The sequence below is a fragment of the Malus sylvestris genome, chromosome 3 (genome assembly GCF_916048215.2).
Source record: "Malus sylvestris chromosome 3, drMalSylv7.2, whole genome shotgun sequence".
NCBI classification, from domain to species: Eukaryota; Viridiplantae; Streptophyta; class Magnoliopsida; order Rosales; family Rosaceae; genus Malus; species Malus sylvestris.
In genome coordinates, this window is record NC_062262.1 from 1,349,060 (window position 1) to 1,367,667 (window position 18,608).

Here is an 18,608-nt window from a genome sequence, read left to right on the forward strand (position 1 = left end):
TCTCTAAAAACGTTTTCAGTCATTTTAAAAGCACATTCAAACGAGCCATAAGTCAAATGTGCACCATTTTGTGCAGTATATACATCTTTTGGAAGCCATGACAGTTACATATGAACATTGTTAACTTGCAACTTGCAAGCTTTTCAATGGATCAATATATAATATTTGTCTGCAATTTCTCAATATCCTCGAGGGAAGAGATCATCTTCGAATCATTTCCTCCTAATCTATCAAATCAGGGGATCTGGACAATTGAAATTTGATCTAACGACTACAAATGGTCCCTCCTAATCTACCAAATCAGAGGATCATGACTATTGAAATTTGATCTAACGGCTACAAATAAGGGCCCACTTTAAAATGACTTTTCCTAATTTAGTGGATTAAAAATAAAGGATCCGAAGAGGATCTCTTTCCATCTTCAAGGTAAAGATTCTTTTATGTGTTAATCTATGGATTTGAAGAGATTTGGTTTCGTTTTATTTTGACTTTAGTAGTAAACAACAAACAAAAGACTTCAAAGAGTCCCACTTACAGGGAATTAAATAATTTTGCATGTTGATTAAATTAAGAAAGGGAAGAATGTAATTAGGTAATGGTTTGAATTCTTGTGCTCATTGTCTGAATTTCTCAGTCTTTGCTTTATAGAGATTTGAGTGATATGGGACGTCACTAACAATGGAGGGTCTAATCATGGGTTGGCAGCAACGTAATAGAAGGTTTACGGATCAGGATCATCTCCTGAGCTAAGGGTGTGAGAATCTTCCTGAGCAAGCTTATCAGATCGTTGAAATTTTATCTAACGGTTACAAATAGGAGGTCCCTCTAAAAGTTATAATAATTGTAACAGTTTGATAAAATTTCAACGGCCCAATAGGCTTGCTTAGGTAGTTCCTTACTCTTAGCTCAGGAGATGATCCTAATCCGAAGGTTTACACTGACTTTTCGCTCGTGCTTTTAAAAGTGCTTTGAGTATGAAGTAGAAGCACTTTAATCACTTTGACAATTTTTAGATGCAATCAAGTTAAGGAAATTCAACTAAATAGGATAGTTGTATGGTTAAATATAGAGACTTTGGATGAGATCTTAAACTATGAATATTTTTTTACTGAAACCTTGTTGGTTTTCAATTTTTGATCGAAGTCCCTGAAATTAATGTGATAATTTTTTTATCGAAGTTCCTGAAATTAATGTGATAATTTATTTCTATGTATGTTACTATATTTTTTAAATTAAAAATTGAAATTTATAGTTGTTTATATTAATGAGATTTTAAATAAAAAAATCATAATTTGTGGGATTAAAAATATTAGAATATAAATATACTATTGTGTGTGTGTATATATACACATAGGTACATTCTTCAAAATCACAAAAAAAAAAAAAAAAAACAGAAAGATACTATTAGAATATAAATATACTATTTAGTGAATTTTTCACGACTATATTTTTTTCTTTGTCTAGACTTTGAAATTACAAATATATAATAATCAAAATGGAGAATGCCTTGAAACTGCACCGACATCACATGCCACTTACTAAGTTTGATTTTTCTTCTCTTATCAGTTATCAGAATGGACTCAATGGTTGACTTAAGTCACGATCAAGGTAAACTAATGGAGCATTTTGTTTATCTTTTTTGCTGGGTAAGATGCTTTATAATATGTTACAGTTACACTCATGCAGTGTAGGAAAAACGGTAGTATCTATTGTGAATAAATTTCATGTTAATGGGAAGAGGGGCTTTGTATGATTTTATTTATAAGTAAGTTGGGCTACTCTCAGTATTGCCACTTGATTTTATGGTAGAATCTCAACTTCTTCATGATATCAGAGCAAGTTGTCTCACATGTGAAGTCAAACGGTCACACGCGCTCTACATCATCCCGTTGTGTTGTCCACTTGTTAGGCTTGAAAATTCGTCATACATGAGGAGACGTGTTGAGAATAAGTCTCATATTGATGAAAGAAGTGACCTTGCATGATGTAACCTCAACTTCGTCAATACCTCGAGACATCATCAAATGTAAACCAAGACATTTGTTTGCCAAAAAATTTAACAGAAGAAATTGTTACATTGTAAAAGCAACATGTTTCTTCCAGAATGTGCCATGCTACGTACGTTCAGGGGCATATTTATATAGGGACCGGGGTGGTCCCAGGACCTCCGAACATCGAAGAAACGCTTATGAAGAACCTCAGAGGACCACCCTAAACCCTAAGCGAAGCTCTATGAAGGACTTGATAGGATAAATTATAGTGAATTATTAGGATAACATAGTAGATATAAGAGCCACCATTCCCTGGGTTTTATTCGCCGAAAAGCTTGAGTTGCAGAATCGACAAAATGAAGAAGAAGGGTTGTGCTTTTGCACCCTGCTTTTTTATGTTGTCGTTTTGCATTATTTCTATCCATTTTTTCTAATTTGGACCCACCATCTTCTATTTAATATATTTTTCTGCCCCAATTTTCCGTTCGCCCTTTTTTCTGTAAAAGGATCCTCGTCGGATCATTTTCCTAAGAATTCGGAAAATTTTGTAATCGTGTGGTCAATTTCCGTTATGTACTATTTATATTTAATTTTAAATTTTAATTAATTTATGACTGCATAATATATAATAAACGAACACAATTACGAGATTCCTCGAATCCCTGGGAAAAGGATGTGGCGAGGATCCTTTTTCCTTTTTTCTATCCCTTGTAGAAGTATTGAATGCTAAATATGTTTTTAACCTTTTAAATTACTAGTATGACTTCACCTCTTAATTATTAATATCTCAAAAGAAAGAACATCTTTCAAGTTAAGAGTATGTTAGATCCCACATCCTTCAGGGGAGTGGATCATCTATGCCTTAAATATACATGCCCACCTCTATATAGCACGAGGCCTTTTGGGAGCTCACTAGCTTCGGGTTCCATAGGAACTCCAAAGTTAAGTGAGATGGTGCGAGAGCAATCCCAGGATGGGTGACCTATTGAGAAGTTCTCATGTGAGTTCTCAGAAACAAAACCGTGAGGCCATGGTCAGGGTCCAAAGTAGACAATATTGTGCTACGGCAGAGTCGGGACTGGGATATGACAAAATGGTATCAGAGCCATTCTGCCGTTCGGTGCAAGTGTGCCGACGAGGACGTTGGGTCCCTAAGGGGGGTGGATTGTTATATCCCAGAGCAATCCCAGGATGGGTGACCCACTGGGAAGTTCTCGTGTGAGTTCTCAGAAACAAAACCATGAAGACGTGATCGGGGCAAAAAACGGACAATATCGTGCTATGGTGGAGGCGCGGGGCCCATGATGTGGTGGAGCCTAGGTCGGAATGTGACAATTTGGTAACAGAGCCACTTTGCCGTTCGGTGCAAGTGTGCCGACAAGGACGTCAGGCCCCTAAGGGGGGTGGATTGTTAGATCCCACATCGCCTAGGGGAGTAGATCCTCTATGTCTTAAATGTACATGCCCACCTCCATATAGCACGAGGCCTTTTGGGAGCTCACTGACTTCGGATTCCATAGGAACTCCGAAGTTAAGCGAGATCGCGCAAGAGCAATCCCAAGATGGGTAACAATATCGTGTTACGGCGGAGGCGCTGTGTACAATATCGTGCTACGATGGAGGCGCTGAGTACGTTAACAAGATAATTGCAATTTAAACTTCATTGTTTGATAAAAAATAAAAAAAAGGTGAACCATTTTCTTTTGCGTATTTCCAGATTGTTTTCATGTTTCCAGCAGTGGCCAATATGCAGGATTAAGGTGCCACTGCAACCCATTTCCTGAACAGCCTTTTCTTGCGAAAGTTAAAGCTCTGCAATTTTCAGCTTCTGCTCTTGTTGGGATTCGTTCAACAACTCCGGCTTTCAAGTTTCAACCCATTCAAACTAGAAGACGCGAAAACCCAACTTACACTAGGTTTTGAATTTTTGATGAGTGGTATCAAATCGAATCAGGACCCTTCTCTTAATTTCAATTTTGTGGTTTTTTTTTGTTTTTTTGTTGAAAATACAACTTCATTAATGAAATAAAATATTAGAATTTGTGATAGATAGTTGATTTTGAAATTCAAAAGTCTAAAGTCCAAATAAAAACAAAACCCTCCATAAACAAAGTCTAAAGTCCAAACAAAAACAAAACCCTCCGTAAACAGAGTAAGACATAGTTGATTTTGAAATTGGAACCTCATCTTTTTTCAGTCATGAGGAGCTACACCTACACCAATAAGGATTGACACCATGTTGATTGGGCTTCAGCACTTTTGACTATGACTCAAATGCACTTCCATAATTCACACTTGGAACAAAACGTGTTCTGCTCTGATGTTTGCAATCTCAAATGGAGCACAGTAATCAATTGAATTAAATTATTACTTTGTCCATTTGCCTAAACTTTAAGTCCTCCTTACTCTTCAGCTTGTCAATTAAACAAGAAATTAGCCCTCGAACAAAAAAATAGAAAAGAAGAAATAATTGTGGTGGGCCACATTCGTGAGATGGGTTCAACGTATTATATTAGGACAAGTTCCCAAACTTCTTTGTGAGCATGTTGGGAGTTTTGTGACTGTTGGATTTCATAAAATTGATGGTGGATTATTTCTATTAATCATTTGTATTAATAATGATTAATATAGTGATTTAATATAAGAGAGATTGATTTCGAGGCTAGACACAACAAGACGGTCACGATCCAAGAACGTATCAGTGAGTGGACCTTTAGGTTCAACCTATACACGAGATATATGATTTTCGAAAGGGTTTTTATGAAAGGGGATTATATTCGCACACACATTAAATTATATTTTCCAAATCTTTTTATTTTTTTAATATTTTTTGACACACCACTAACACTTAATAGAAAATATTAAAAAATTAAAAGGGTATGAGAAAAGTAATTTTGGGGTGTGTTAATATAATATCTCTTTTATGAAATATCGTGTTATCATGTCAATGTTTTACTTAGCGAACGCAAATATTTTATATATTGAAGACGTTATGATTTATGTGTTTTGTGAACATTATTATGGCATGATCATACATTTTTATTATCTCATCATGTATGTTAAACTGATGTCTATAGTACTGTCTGGGATCATGACCAACTTCACGTGTATGTTCACATTGCACGTTGGATTTATGTAGTTCCAGCCTGTACTATTTGCATTTAGCTTTCAAGACTAAAGTGTGATGTGCCTTGCACCAACTTCACGTAATCACGTGTATTTGTACTTGAGTGTAGATTTATTCACCCATCTTGTTCATGTTAGAGTGTCCTCCCTTGCATGAGCTCGTTGGTCTGCATTTTTTATGAGAATATTATATTATACTTGTTATATTTGAGATTTATCGTGATATAAATGTATTATTCAATTTCGCTTTTAACGAGAATCGAATTTAAAACATATCACATCATGTGAATAGTAATATACTATTGGAGAAATAAATAACAACAGTGTAAGTTCAAGTCATTTGATTCGATATTATATGGTTGTATAAGTTCAAGTCACCTTGAATCCACTGTGTAAGCACTTGAGTTAAAATACCAAGTGAGAAGTTATATGGTTGTAAGGCAAAATAATGCCAGGTGTTGTAATCCTAGCAACTAGCTAGATGAAAGGCTGAGATTGCTTTGTAATGAGAAAGAATCCACCTTGGATTCTAACGGTTAGTTAAGCACCGAATGAGTGAGTTTTTGTAGAGAGAGAAGCAATTGAATATGCTCAGCAATATTCTGTAGAGAGTAACAAACCATTTTTGAAAATTCTTCTTTGTTCATCCTTCACTCTTTGTTCTTCGATTGCTAATCTCATAACCAGAATTTAAATCAAATAACAACATGTTTATATATAATACGCATATAGACATAAACACATAGGTCAAATGTGCACCATTTTGTGCAGTATATACATCTTCTGGAAGCCATGACAGTTGCATATGAACATTTTTAAGTTGCAACTTGCAAGCTTGTCAATGTATCAATATATAATATTTGTCTGCAATTTCCCAATATCTTCAAGGTCGCGTAAAGATTCTTTTATGCATTAGTCTATGGATTTAAAGATGTTTGTTTTCGTTTGATTTGACTTTAGTAGTAAACAACAAACAAAAGACTTCAAAGAGTCACTTACAGGGAATTAAATAATTTGCGTTTGATTATATTTTCCTTGAAATATGGGTTGGTTTGACTTCTTGCAAATGACTTCAAGGTGCCCAAATGCATTTAGTTTACAATATTTTTTTTCTTTTTGGATGCAAGCAAGACTCAAATTTAGGACTTTGAGTGCAACAGTAAATATTTTTAATTACTTGAGCTACTAACTCTTTGTAAGTTTAGATTTAAAAAAAAGTAAGTAAAGAGTGGAAAAAAATGACTTTCTTTAACGCTACATAAAAGTAAGGAAAAATGAATTTCAATTCAGTTTAATTTTTTCCATTTTTGTCTTAAGAAAGGAGAAGAGCGAGAATCAAAGTTTTTCTGCAAGAGCAAGTAAAGTGCCCTACAACTAATATAAGATGGTCAACTACTTGTATATCAAGTAGAAACTTCAGATATCACTTCAACATCTGGTTATTTTTCGAAGTGTTTGAAAATGATTTCTAATGCGAATTTTCATTTTTTATGTATGCCCTCTCGTTTCTTTTTGATCCACAGTTCTTATTAATATTTGTAAGAAAAGGCAACCATTTATTCAACGGAGAATTCTAAATAGTTATAAGATAGATTACGGAAAACTTGATCACCAAGAATGCTTAAATTCTTGACAAATTAAACGGCAGCCTGCAAGTGAATTTCCAAGTGACTATTTCGGTATTCTATCCTGACGAAATTCGAAGACATTTGCGTATGAATTTAGTTAGGAAAGTTGGATGCATGTTTAACCCTACAACGTTAATTCCCTTTCTGTTTTACTCAGTTGTTAGATTGTTTGTATGCAGCAGCAATGTGGTTAATAAGTCCTTTATTTCTCACAGAAATATTACATTGATCAACATATGAAGCGATCTTTAACATCAGAGAGGAACTGGAAATACGCATATCGCCATGACGTGATCAAAGCTAAAGAGCCACAAACTCCCCAAAATCCTACAATGAAACCAAGAGCCACTGAAATATAAAACCATGGAATTTCATTCCCATTGCCATGCACATCTTCCATGTTCTTAGTTGCATTATCACTTGTGTTCTGCTGGCATTTGTTTGGAAGCGGGGAACCGCAAAGTCCTGGGTTGCCCTCAAAGGCAGTGGCATCGAAGCCTTGGATCTGAGTGCCTAACGGTACTTGTCCTTGGAGGTTATTGTATGCAACACTAAGTGAAGCCAAGAAATGAAGATTTGATAGTGAAGCTGGGATTCCGCCCGACAGATGGTTTCTTGAGAGGTCTAATCTCTCCAAGTTTGTGAGGTTAGATACCTGGTCCGGAATGCTGCCAACGATGTTGTTGACGCTGAGATCCAGCTCGTGAAGGTTTTGCAACTGGCCTATCTCAACGGGAATATTGCCACTTAGACTGTTATTCCGGATGTAAATTGCTCGCGGCAAGTTGGACACATAGTTGTACTGCAGAGCTGTGACAGATGCATTTGTTCGCTGCGTGTTGATAGGTAGCTCGACATCACCACTATCTCTTTGAGCGGCAGGCTTCTCGGATACAAGAGCTTGTAGTGAGAAAAGCTCATTTGGAAGTCCCCCCGAAAGAGAGTTGTTGTTCAAGCTTATGAAGAAAAGACTGGGAAGACTTCCCAACCAATGAGGTATTGAGCCTGTGAGTCTGTTGGAAGACAAATCAAGGGCTTCGAGTTTCTTGAGCTTTGACATCCACACCGGAATATGACCTTTAAGTTGGCAATCCGATAAGCCAAAAAGGCGGAGATTTTGAAACCCAGAACCAATCATAGCATCACCATCCGGCAGTTCTTCACCTATAAAATTATTTGGAAGCAAGACCACCCTGAGACTTTCGAAACGCATCAATATATGCAGAGCGCCAGTGACATTGGTAAGTCTGTTGCTACCAAGTGCGAGGAAGGATAGGTATTTCAATGAAACAATCTCGGGTTGTATTTGTCCCTCTAGATAATTACCGCTCAGGCGAACTGCTTTCAGAAACTTGCATGAGTAAAGGCTTTTTGGCATGACACCGGAGAAGTAATTGCTCCCAAGATTAAGCTTGATAAGTTGATTGAGTTTTGAAAAATCTAGCTCCGAGATATTTCCATCTAAATGGTTGGATTCAAGATTGAGTTCGATAAGGTTTGTGCAATTCATCAAAGATGGGGGCAGGGGGCCTTCAAGATTGTTGAATTGAAGGAGCATGAGTTTTAATTTGGAGAGCTTCCCGATATGGAGAGGAAGTGCACCACTCAAATGATTAAAGTAAATCTCTAGGATTGTGAGGCTTGTGAGATTGACAACGTTGTTACTAATGTGACCGAAAAGCTGATTGGAAGGTAACGAAATTTCGTGAAGCGCTTGAGCTTTGAAGAGATCACTAGGAAGAGTCCCAGAAAGAGTATTAAAGCCCGCGCGAAAGATTTCCAATTTCAAACAGTTTCCTAGTCCGAGAGGAATTGAGCCATTGAAATCGTTGTGGGAGAAATCCAAGACTCTGACCGAAGAGGAACGAAGACAAATGGAGGAAGGTAATTTGCCAGTAAAATGATTTTTACTGACATTCAAGCTGCTCAAACTCCAGGCATGCTGGAGGAATGAAGATGGAATTGTTCCATTGAATTGATTGTTCGACAAATCCACTATTTGAATGTAACTAGATGATAGAAACAATGGTACTTCTCCGGAGAGAAGGTTATAGCTCAAATCAAGGATTTCGACGCGACTCAAGGACAACAGTAGTCCAACATCAAGAGGACCGGAAAGCAGGTTGTGGGAGAGATTGAGGTGCGAAAGATGTGTGAGGTTTCCAAGAGAGCAAGAAACGCCTCCTTGGAGCTGTTTAGAGGGCAACAAAACATGTGTTACCCTACCATTGGCATCACAGGCGATGCCTTCCCAGCGACAACAATCACTGGAAGACCAATTTAAACGAGAAGACATATTGAAAGATGACAAAAGAGAGTTGTGATCTGCCTTGTTGCAAGCATGGTTTGTAGAAATGAAAGCAGAGAACACAAAAAACAGGAAGAGGACTTCACAAGGCATTATATGACTAGGTTCCGGCATGGCGTTTTTCGCTACGGCTGTACCGGAGTTATATTGCTCACGTCGTTTCGGGGGTATATATACACTCCTTTGTTTGAACCGAAGGAGGTAGAAATTTTTGTATTCTTGTGCTCAGTGTTTGAATTTCTCAGTCTTTGCTAAATAGAGACTTGAGTGAAATGGGACGTCACTAACAATGGAGGGTCTAATCATGGGGTGGCAGCGACGTAATAGAATGTCTTCATTGACTTTTCGCTTGTCTGTTATTGACTTTTCGCTTGTGCTTTTGGAAGAGCTAAAAACATTTTTGTCTTCAAACATGGTTGGTTGATAAAAATTTTAAAAGCCCTTGGAGTCGTCGAAGCACTTTTAATCACTTTGACAATTTTTTTTATGCAATCAAGTTAAGGAAATTCAATTAAATAGGTGAGTTGTGTAGTTAAGTATAAGAAGTAGAAGTGAGAGGCTCGTTAATGAATTAATTTAGTGAATTGTTCATGATTTAACAGCGTGTAAGTACTCTTACATGAAAGAGAATGTTACTTGCTCGATTTTTCCTTTTTAAAATTTAAATATCGTTCTTATAAAATGAAATGATACAGTTACAACTTACACGTAATAATTACATAATATAGCATGGCGTAGACCTATCATCCGTCAACTTATTTTACGACTATATTTTTTTCTTTGTCTAGACTATGAAATATCAAATCTATAATAATAAATATGGAGAATTTGTTCATCTTTTTTGCTGGGTAAGATGCTTTATAATATGTTACAGTTACACTAATGCAGAGTAGGAAAAACGGCAGTATGTGTTGAGAGAATAGTCTCACATTGATGGGAGGAAGACCTTGTATGGACTTATAAATAAATTGGGCTATTCTTCATATTTTCAATTGGTTTTATGGAGGGACCTTAACTTCTTCATGGTATCAGAGCCGATTGTCCTACGTGTGAAGTTAAACGGTTGCATGCGTTTCACGTCATCCCATTGTGTTGTTCATGTGTTTGGGTTGAAAATTCACCATACGTGAGAAGCGCGTTGAGAATAAGTTCTACATTGATGAGAGGAGAGACATGTTAGAACCTCAACTTCTTTAGTACCTCGAGACAACAAATTGTAAATCAAGACATTTGTTTGCCAAAAAAAATTAACAGAAGAAACTGTTACGCGTTGTTGCGGCAACATGTTTCTTCCAGAATGTGCCATGCTACATACGTTAACATGATAATTGCATTTAAACTTTACTGTTTGATGAAAAAAATAAAAATCGTGAACCGTTTTCTTTTACGTTTTCCCAGATTTCCAGATTGTTTTCAAGTTTCCAGTAGTGGCCAATTTGCAGGATTAAGGTGCTACTGCCACCCATTTCCTGAACCGCCTTTTCTTGCGAAAGTTGGAGCTCTGCAATTTTCGGCTTCTGCTCTTGTTGGGATTCGTTCAACAACTTCCGGCTTTCAACCCATGCAAACTAGAAGAAGAGAAAACCCAACTCACACTAGAGATTTTTTTTTTTTTTCAACTTTTAGAAAAATAATATAAACCCTTCTCAATGATTCTGTATATACACAGATTTTGAATTTTGATGTGTAGTCTCAAATTCAATAGAGTAGATAGATTAAGACATAATAGAGTAGATAGACTTAAAGCAAAATGAGAACTACACCCCAAGACATAAATGGAGGCCTACACATCCTTAGGCATGTCGGCAACAATAAAAAACAACAGGAAAAAACTTTAATCTCACGCAGCAAAAAGCTAGCCTCCACCGCCGCCCACATCATCCGCGAAGGTAGAGATTGCCCCAAACTGAAAAGAGCATCAGAACCAAAACTAGATTTGAGAGTGTTGCGCACAATCAATTCATCAAGAAACAACAACATCCACAACCACACCTGAAAGGAATTCAAAAAGCATAGAGGAGGAGGGGGAGGGCACAGGGGATGTGTAAAACACCCTTGTTCCAACATGATCGTTCCACACTTAGTCCCATTTTTTTGGCAAGTTAGTTCAGCAAAGGGCTGTGAGAGATAGGGTCCAGTATTCCGAGATCTAATTCATGATTATGGGTTGGAAAAAATGAGGGGTAGCAAGGGAGAGGTAGGAAAGAAGGGTGCGATGTGTGGATGGTTTTGCTTTGCTTTGCTTTCTTAGAGAGAGAGAGAGAGAGAGAGAGATGTTGGACGTTTAAAACACTGCATGCATAGAATCACATACATACAATGACATGCATACGTAAACATGATAGACTTACCTGAAGAAGAAGAGCTCGACATTGCTGCAATGAAGAACATAAAGGTCTTCTACACTCAGCAGCCAATAATCCAGCTAGAATAGGGTTCGCTCAAAAGGGACGGCGCTGTGAGTGCAGGGACCTCCCTATATATATCCGTACTCCCTTGATATCAGGCCTATTAATTGATACCCCGGATATTCCAAACAGATTAGGGTTTCGATATAGTCCTAGTAAGTTTCGAACTCTTGTCAAGTCTTGATAGGGTTACGTGAATATAATTGCATTAGGACTCTTAATCTTAACCAAGTAGGATAGGAATTTCCTCAACATGATAACTCGAGCTATCAGTTTGTCGAGAACAAGAACTCATTCTCCTTGACACTCACTTCTTACAAGAGAGAGAGAGAGAGGGAGAGAGCGCTGATTGAGGTAGTAATTAGCAGAAAAATAAATATTTTTATGGTTAAACATGTGATTTATAACTTATCTTTAATAGTTATTTTGCACCAGAGAATTTCTGGCTCAATTCGTACACAAAAATATTTATTCGTCTTCTGGGCAGGGAGCTTTAACTGGAACACTAAAGAGAGAGGTGGTTTGGAAGTTGTCAGGGATCATGAAAGATTCACCTTTGCTTGCATATTCTGAACAATTTGTACTCTCAGCTCCACTATCCAGTTTCCTGTTAAGAACAAGGACAAGAATTAAACATCACAAACCAAATCGAAAAAGAAAACGCAAAAAGAGTCGTACCTTCTTCCAAGCCTTCTCCACATCAGATAGAGCTTGAATTGAACATTGTCCAGGAATTGGAAATATACATTTCTCCACGTCCTCTTGAGAAGCAAAGGGCAACAGAATCCCAAGAACCCTACAACAAAACCAAGCGCAAAGGATAACCCAACCCATAGAATTTGATCCTTATCATCGTCCAAATCCTGGTTGTTCTCATTCTGATCTGCATCATTGCCATTACTTGACAAGTACTGATTTGGAAGTGGGGTGCCACAAAGTTTTGGATTCCCTTCGAATGCAGAGGCATTGAAGCCTTGGAGCTGAGTGCCGGCTGGTATTGATCCCTCAAGATTATTGTATGCAACAGTAAACGTAGACAAGAAATGGAGACTTGATAGTGATGATGGGATTTCACTTAACAGACGGTTACTGTTGAGTTCTAATCTCTCCAACTCTGTGAGGTTGGATATTTGGTCTGGAATGTTGTCGGAGAAGTTGTTGATGCTTAGATCCAGTTGTTGAAGAAATTGCAATTGGCCAATCTCAAAGGGTATGCTGCCACTTAAATTCTTGTTCCCGAGGGAGGTTACTCTTGGCATGTTGGCCACATACTTGCACTGTGAAGACAGCATAGTTGCATTATTACCGCGTTTGAAGTGGATGGGCAACTCAAGTGAACAATGTCCTGTTTGATTCGCAGCCTTTTGTGATACTAACGCTTGTAGTCTGCAAGGCTCCCTTGGAAATTCACCCGAAATCAAGTTGTCACTCAACAACAAAAAGAAAAGACTCGGAAGAGTCCCCAGCCAACCAGTTATTGTGCCAGTAGTGAGTCTATTAAAAGACAAATCCAGGACTTCCAGTTTCCTGAACTTTAAAATCCATGGAGGTATTTGACCTGTCATATGACAGCTATATAAATTGAAAACACAGATTTTGTAACCTGAAATCAACAGTTATATCCCCATCTGGAATTTCTTCACCTTGAAAATTTTCTGAAAGAATGAGCACCCTGAGACTTTTGAAACCTATAAATATCTTCATTGCCCCCGTGACATTGGTGAGTCTGTTACAAACAAGCGAGGGGAACGTCAAGTTTTTCAATTGAAGAATCTCAGATTGGATTTGTCCCTCAAAATCATTTGTAGCCAGTCGAAGTGCTTTGAGGGACTTGCATGAGTAAAGGTTTATTGGCAAGATACCAGTGAGTGCATTATTTATAAAATCTAGTTTACTAGGTTGAGTAAGTTTAGAGAAATCGAGTGCAGTGATATTCCCACTAAAATGGTTGAATCCCAGGTTTATTTCAACAAGGTTTTTGCAATTCGTCAAAGATGGGGGCAGAGGCCTTCTAGATTGTTGTAATGAAGGTGCATGAGCTTTAATTTGGAGAGCTTCCACCGATGGGTCCGAAAAGGCTATTAGTAGATAATGAAATTTCTTGAAGGGCCTGAGCATTGTAGATATCAGCAGGAAGGAACCCTGAGAGAGTGTTGTTGCGAGCATGAAAGTCCTCCAATTTGGAACAGTTTTCCTAGTCTTAGAGGAATTGAACCACTGAAAATATTGCAGGAGAAATCCAAGACTCAAAGCGAACAGGAAAGAAAACAAATAGAGGATGGTATTTGGCCAGTAAAATGATTATTGCTGACATTCAAATTGCTCAAATTCCAGGCATGCTATAGGAATGAAGATGGAATTGTTACATTAAACTGATTGCTGGACAAATCCACCATCCGGATATAACTTGATGATAGAGGTAATGGTAGTTTTCGAAATACATGGTTTTCGCTCAAATCAAGGATGTGAAGGCGAGTCAAGGACAAAAAAATTCCAGCCTCAAGAGGACCGGAGGGTATATTGTGGGAGAGGTTGAGATGCGAAAGATGTGTGAGGTTTCCAAGAGAGCAAGAAATGCATCCCTTGATTCATTTGGAGGGCAACAACAAATGAGTTACCCTACCAAACATATCACAAGTGATGCCCTCCCGTCGGCAACAATCGTTGGAAGACTAGTTTAAACTAGAAGAATCAATATCAAATGAAGACCGAAGAGAGTGTTGATCAATTTTTCGGCCTGCAGGGGTTGTAGCAATGCAACTTGAGATGAAAAATATGAAGAGGAGGCCATAAGAAATTGGAAGTGCCATATCTGTATATTTGATTGCTCACAAATTTGTTATATGTAACACACTGCATTGTTTTGTTTAGACTAAAAGGGCTAGAAACAACATCGAAACATGAATCATGCTTCTTGGCTGATGTATGCATGTGAAGAATATAAAGCACACGAGTTTTACTAAGTACTTTTATATATGATTCCTGTTGCAGGTGAACAACGATTTTAGCCTTTAGGTTCCATGCTAAAACTAATTGGATCGGGCAAACTAGCTCTAGCTCCTGCTAAGCCCATAAAAGAATATTCCTAAACTTTCCGATGTGGTACAAGTCATCACATCCTCATTGTTGGTCCTGTTGTAATGCAAAGTTCGATCATGGTCGGTCACTCCCCGCATTGCCAGTTTGATTTTGTAATTGGAACCTCATATTTCTTTCAGTCATGAGGAGCTACACGACTAAGGACTAACATCATGTTGGTTGGGCTTCAGACTTGTCACCAATACAAGGTTTTCCACAAGAACTTTGGACTCTGACTCAAAAGCACTTTCATAGTCTGCACTTAGAACAAAACGTGTTCTGCACTGATGTTTACAATTTTGAATGTCGTACCCAGTGCACAATGCTCCCGCTTTAAGCAGGGTCTGGGAGAGGTGAATGTCGGCTAGCCTTACCCCTATTTATGGAGAGGCTGCTCCCAAGTCTCGAACCCAAGACCTACCGCTCATGGGCGAAGGCACTTGCCAAAATTTATGTCCTCTTTAGCTTGTCAATTTAGCAAGAAATTAAAAGAACAAAAAATGCCCTCGAACAAGAAAATAGAAACGAAGAAATAATTATGGGGTGGTGGGTTACATTCGTGAGATGGGTTCAACGCACCATATCAGGACAAGTCCCCAAACTTCGTGGCGAGCATGTTGAGAGTTTTGTGACTGTCCGAATTGAAAAAATTGATGGTGGGATTATTTTTATTATTAATGATTAGTATAGTGGTTTCATATAGATGCAACTTATTCCGAGATTAGACAGAGCAATATGGTCACGACTTGAAAACTTATTAGTGAGGGGGTTTTTAGGTTCAACTTATACACGAGATATATGATTTTCGAAAGGGTTTTTGTGAAATATCGTGTTATTTTATATATTGAAGATGTTATGATTTATGTGTTTTGTGAACATTATTATGGCATGGTCATACATCTTTTATTAGCTCATCATGTATGTTTAAACCGGTGTCTTTAGTAGATCACGACCAACTTCGCGTGTATGTTCATAATGTATTAGTAATAGTGGTTCAAATTTATCTTTGGAAATAATCGAAATTAAGACCTCTCACTTACAAGTAAAGAAGAATACTACTAGATTGTAGTAGCGATATACATGTATTCTTGAATTAACTGGTTTAATATTAATGGCTTAGTTTTCATACTTATACGTATGGTCCAAAAATTTATGAGTTTTACAGCAAGAAATTATGGGTAATGTTAGGGAATTTAAATTTATAGTCAAAATTGTGTAAACTAAATGACATGTAAATTGATGATTGAATTTATTACTTAAACATTGATAAACGTGCTTATTTCTGTTGATAACACATTATTTAATTTACAAATTTAATATTTCTAATATTAAAAACAAGTGTAGGGGCAAAAGCCATACCAGTTTTGTCACTTTCTCATCCACCCAAAAACACTCACCAGCTACCCCAACAACTTCCTCTCTCTCTCTTCCCCTGATGTCAAACTGTACGGTGGAGCGCTGCACAGTTGAGACCAGCGATGGAGTTAAGCTCAGCGCAAAGCTTTCAAACCCAGAGAAGAAGAGATCAAGAAGGGCAGCCCTGTGGTGGTTCTGGTGCACCCATACTCCTTCCTTGGCGGCTGCCAAGGCCTGTTGAGAGGAATAGCAGCTGGGTTGGCAGACAGAGGCTACAAAGCTTTGACCTTTGACATGAGAGGGGTTGGCAGGTCAACAGGGAGGGCCTCTCTCACTGGGTTTGCAGAAATTAAGGATGTGATTGCTGTGTGCAAATGGGTTTCTGAGAATCTATCAGCTGACATGATTTTGTTGGTGGGTTCTTCTGCAGGTATAATATTTTTGAATTTTTATGCTCTTTTAGAATATATTTCTGCAATTTTTATTGGATTAAGCATGTTGGTTATAAATTAGAGGGGGTATTTTTATGTGGGTAGTTGATCGATTTATTGTTTAATCTGTTCGAGTGGATGATTTTTTGGATCTGTGGATTGTGTATTAGTTTGTGGTGGTTAAAAGATTGCTTATTTGATTGGTTTGGTGAATGGTTTTGTTGATCTGTAATTTGGATATTAGTTTGCAGAAGTGATCTGAGTGTTATGTAGATAACAACTAATTACTTTCTGAAGCGTGGTCGAAAAATTAAAGAAGGCTTTGGATTTGAGGGAGAATTGATTATATGAGGCTAGGATTTCATTTGGTTATGTTGTTTGGTGTATTTCTGACTTTTGTGTTGCTGATCGAACTATCCTTCGATCATTCAAAAGTTGGGATTTCGATCACCTTCAAAGCGAATATAAGTGTGATGAAAAATGTTTTGTGCAATGAAAAATGTTATGTGCAACTATGATCGGTTTCTCAAGCTTGACCGGAGATTGTAAGTTTTGTACAAAATGATAAATGGTGAGAAGCCCAAGTTTTTAGTAGTTGTGAAGGACGTGAGCTGTGATTTGATAAATCTAGTAACGTTATATTTTCGAACAGCCTCTCGCTGCTGCTCCTTAACTTGTTCTGAATTGCAATTTTTGGTTATTGATGTCTTGTTTATGCTCTCCAGTAATTGCAATATGAACATCGACGCGAGGACATAAGTAAAATTACAAGGTCAATCAGTGTTAGTGAGAAATAGATGGTTTTTCTGCAAATAATCTTGTGGTAAACTAGGAAGCATGATCTAGGATCTTTCTGGTATGAACCGCATAGCATTGTTGCAGGCATGGTCGGTAAAATATAAGACGTTATTCGTAGTCCTGTCCGTTTTGTTACTTTTATGATCATTCGAGGCGGGGGTTTAACATAATTTCCTCATATGTTTATAATTTTCCTATGTTATGGTGTAGGTGCCCCGATTGCAGGCTCTGCGGTAGATCAGATTGAACAAGTTGTGGGCCATGTTAGTCTAGGGTATCCTTTCGGCATGCTTGCCTCAATCCTTTTCGGGAGACACCACAAAGCCGTACTACAATCCTCAAAACCCAAACTTTTCGTAATGGGGACACAGGATGGGTTCACGAGCGTGAAGCAGTTAAAGAACAAGCTAAAGCTCTGCAGCCGGTCTGTTGAAACGCACCTGATTGATGGAGCAAGCCACTTTCAAATGGAAGGCCCTGCTTATGATGCACAGATGGTGAATCTTATCCTTGAATTCATTGCATCACTGTGGATAATCAACCATGTGTAATGGAGTTGTTCTATTTCAGAACTGATCGGAGCTTTCCGCACCGATCAGATTCTCTCCGTTCGCAATGTGCTGCAGTTGTATGTATATGCTAACTTGTAATTGTCGTGTGTAATTTGCAGGAGCTTGGTTGGTTTGCTATGTGCTTTCGGTGTCAAATTAAGCTGCTGTCTCAACAAATTCGAGAGAAAGAGAGTCGTTAGATCAATCTTTACGGTCAAGTGTCATCCGGTACAACCCCGAAAACATAATTTTGAGGTTAAACTAAAACCGAAACGAAGCCTAACGCTTACACCAATCGTACACTTGATTCGACGTCAAATCCGAATATGGCACAAATACAAGAAGCAGGAATATAACTGGATATTCCAAGTCTCAAGTATCATATGTTCGTCGCTCTCAAAACGTTGATCTTCGGAAGCAAATCAGCCGTCTCTGGTCATTTTGTTGCCATTTGAACCATCAACTGCCCGACCTTCAGCCATTTCGTCATAGTGCCGTTTTCTCCATCCTCGTTCGTGGTCTAGTGATTGTCTCCAGCAAAATGCGGAAAAGAGTAAATTGTAATTATGGTCCTTTAATTTGTCACATCATGGTCCGGGGTCTACCACATCTCGGGCTCGCTTCACTACCGTAGCACGATATTGTCCACTTTAGGCCCCGACTATGCCCTCACGGTTTTATTTTTGGAAACTCAAACGAGAACTTCTCAGTGGGTCATCCATCATGGGAGTGCTCTCTTCCAAAATGCCTCATGCTAGGTAGAGATGAGAATATACATATAAAGATTACTCATCTGGACGATGTGGGATCTTACAATCCACCCCCTTAGGGGCTCGACGTCCTTGTCGGCACACCACTGCCAGGGTTAGGCTTTGATACCAATCTGTGACATCCCGACTCGGGGTCCACCACATCCCAGGCTCGCTCCATCAC

General features: G+C 38.2%; 2 protein-coding genes and 2 pseudogenes across 2 annotated transcripts in view; 2 read left to right on the forward strand and 2 right to left on the reverse strand.

Annotated features, from left to right (window-relative positions):
* LOC126616107 (uncharacterized) overlaps nt 1–18,608 on the forward strand; it is a 63,625-nt gene that overhangs the window by 28,632 nt on the left and 16,385 nt on the right. The window lies entirely within an intron of this gene.
* LOC126616089 (receptor-like protein 2) lies at nt 6,931–9,241 on the reverse strand. Its single transcript, XM_050284086.1, has one exon. The coding sequence runs from the start codon at nt 9,165–9,167 to the stop codon at nt 6,975–6,977; it is 2,193 nt and encodes a 730-aa protein (XP_050140043.1). The 5' UTR covers nt 9,168–9,241; the 3' UTR covers nt 6,931–6,974.
* LOC126616085 (receptor-like protein 2) lies at nt 11,793–14,271 on the reverse strand (annotated as a pseudogene).
* LOC126616104 (uncharacterized) lies at nt 15,876–17,774 on the forward strand (annotated as a pseudogene).

Bases quoted from the DNA above. Each gene is read 5' to 3' on its own strand.
- LOC126616089 (XM_050284086.1), bottom strand. From the start codon at position 9,167: ATGCCGGAACCTAGTCATATAATGCCTTGTGAAGTCCTCTTCCTGTTT.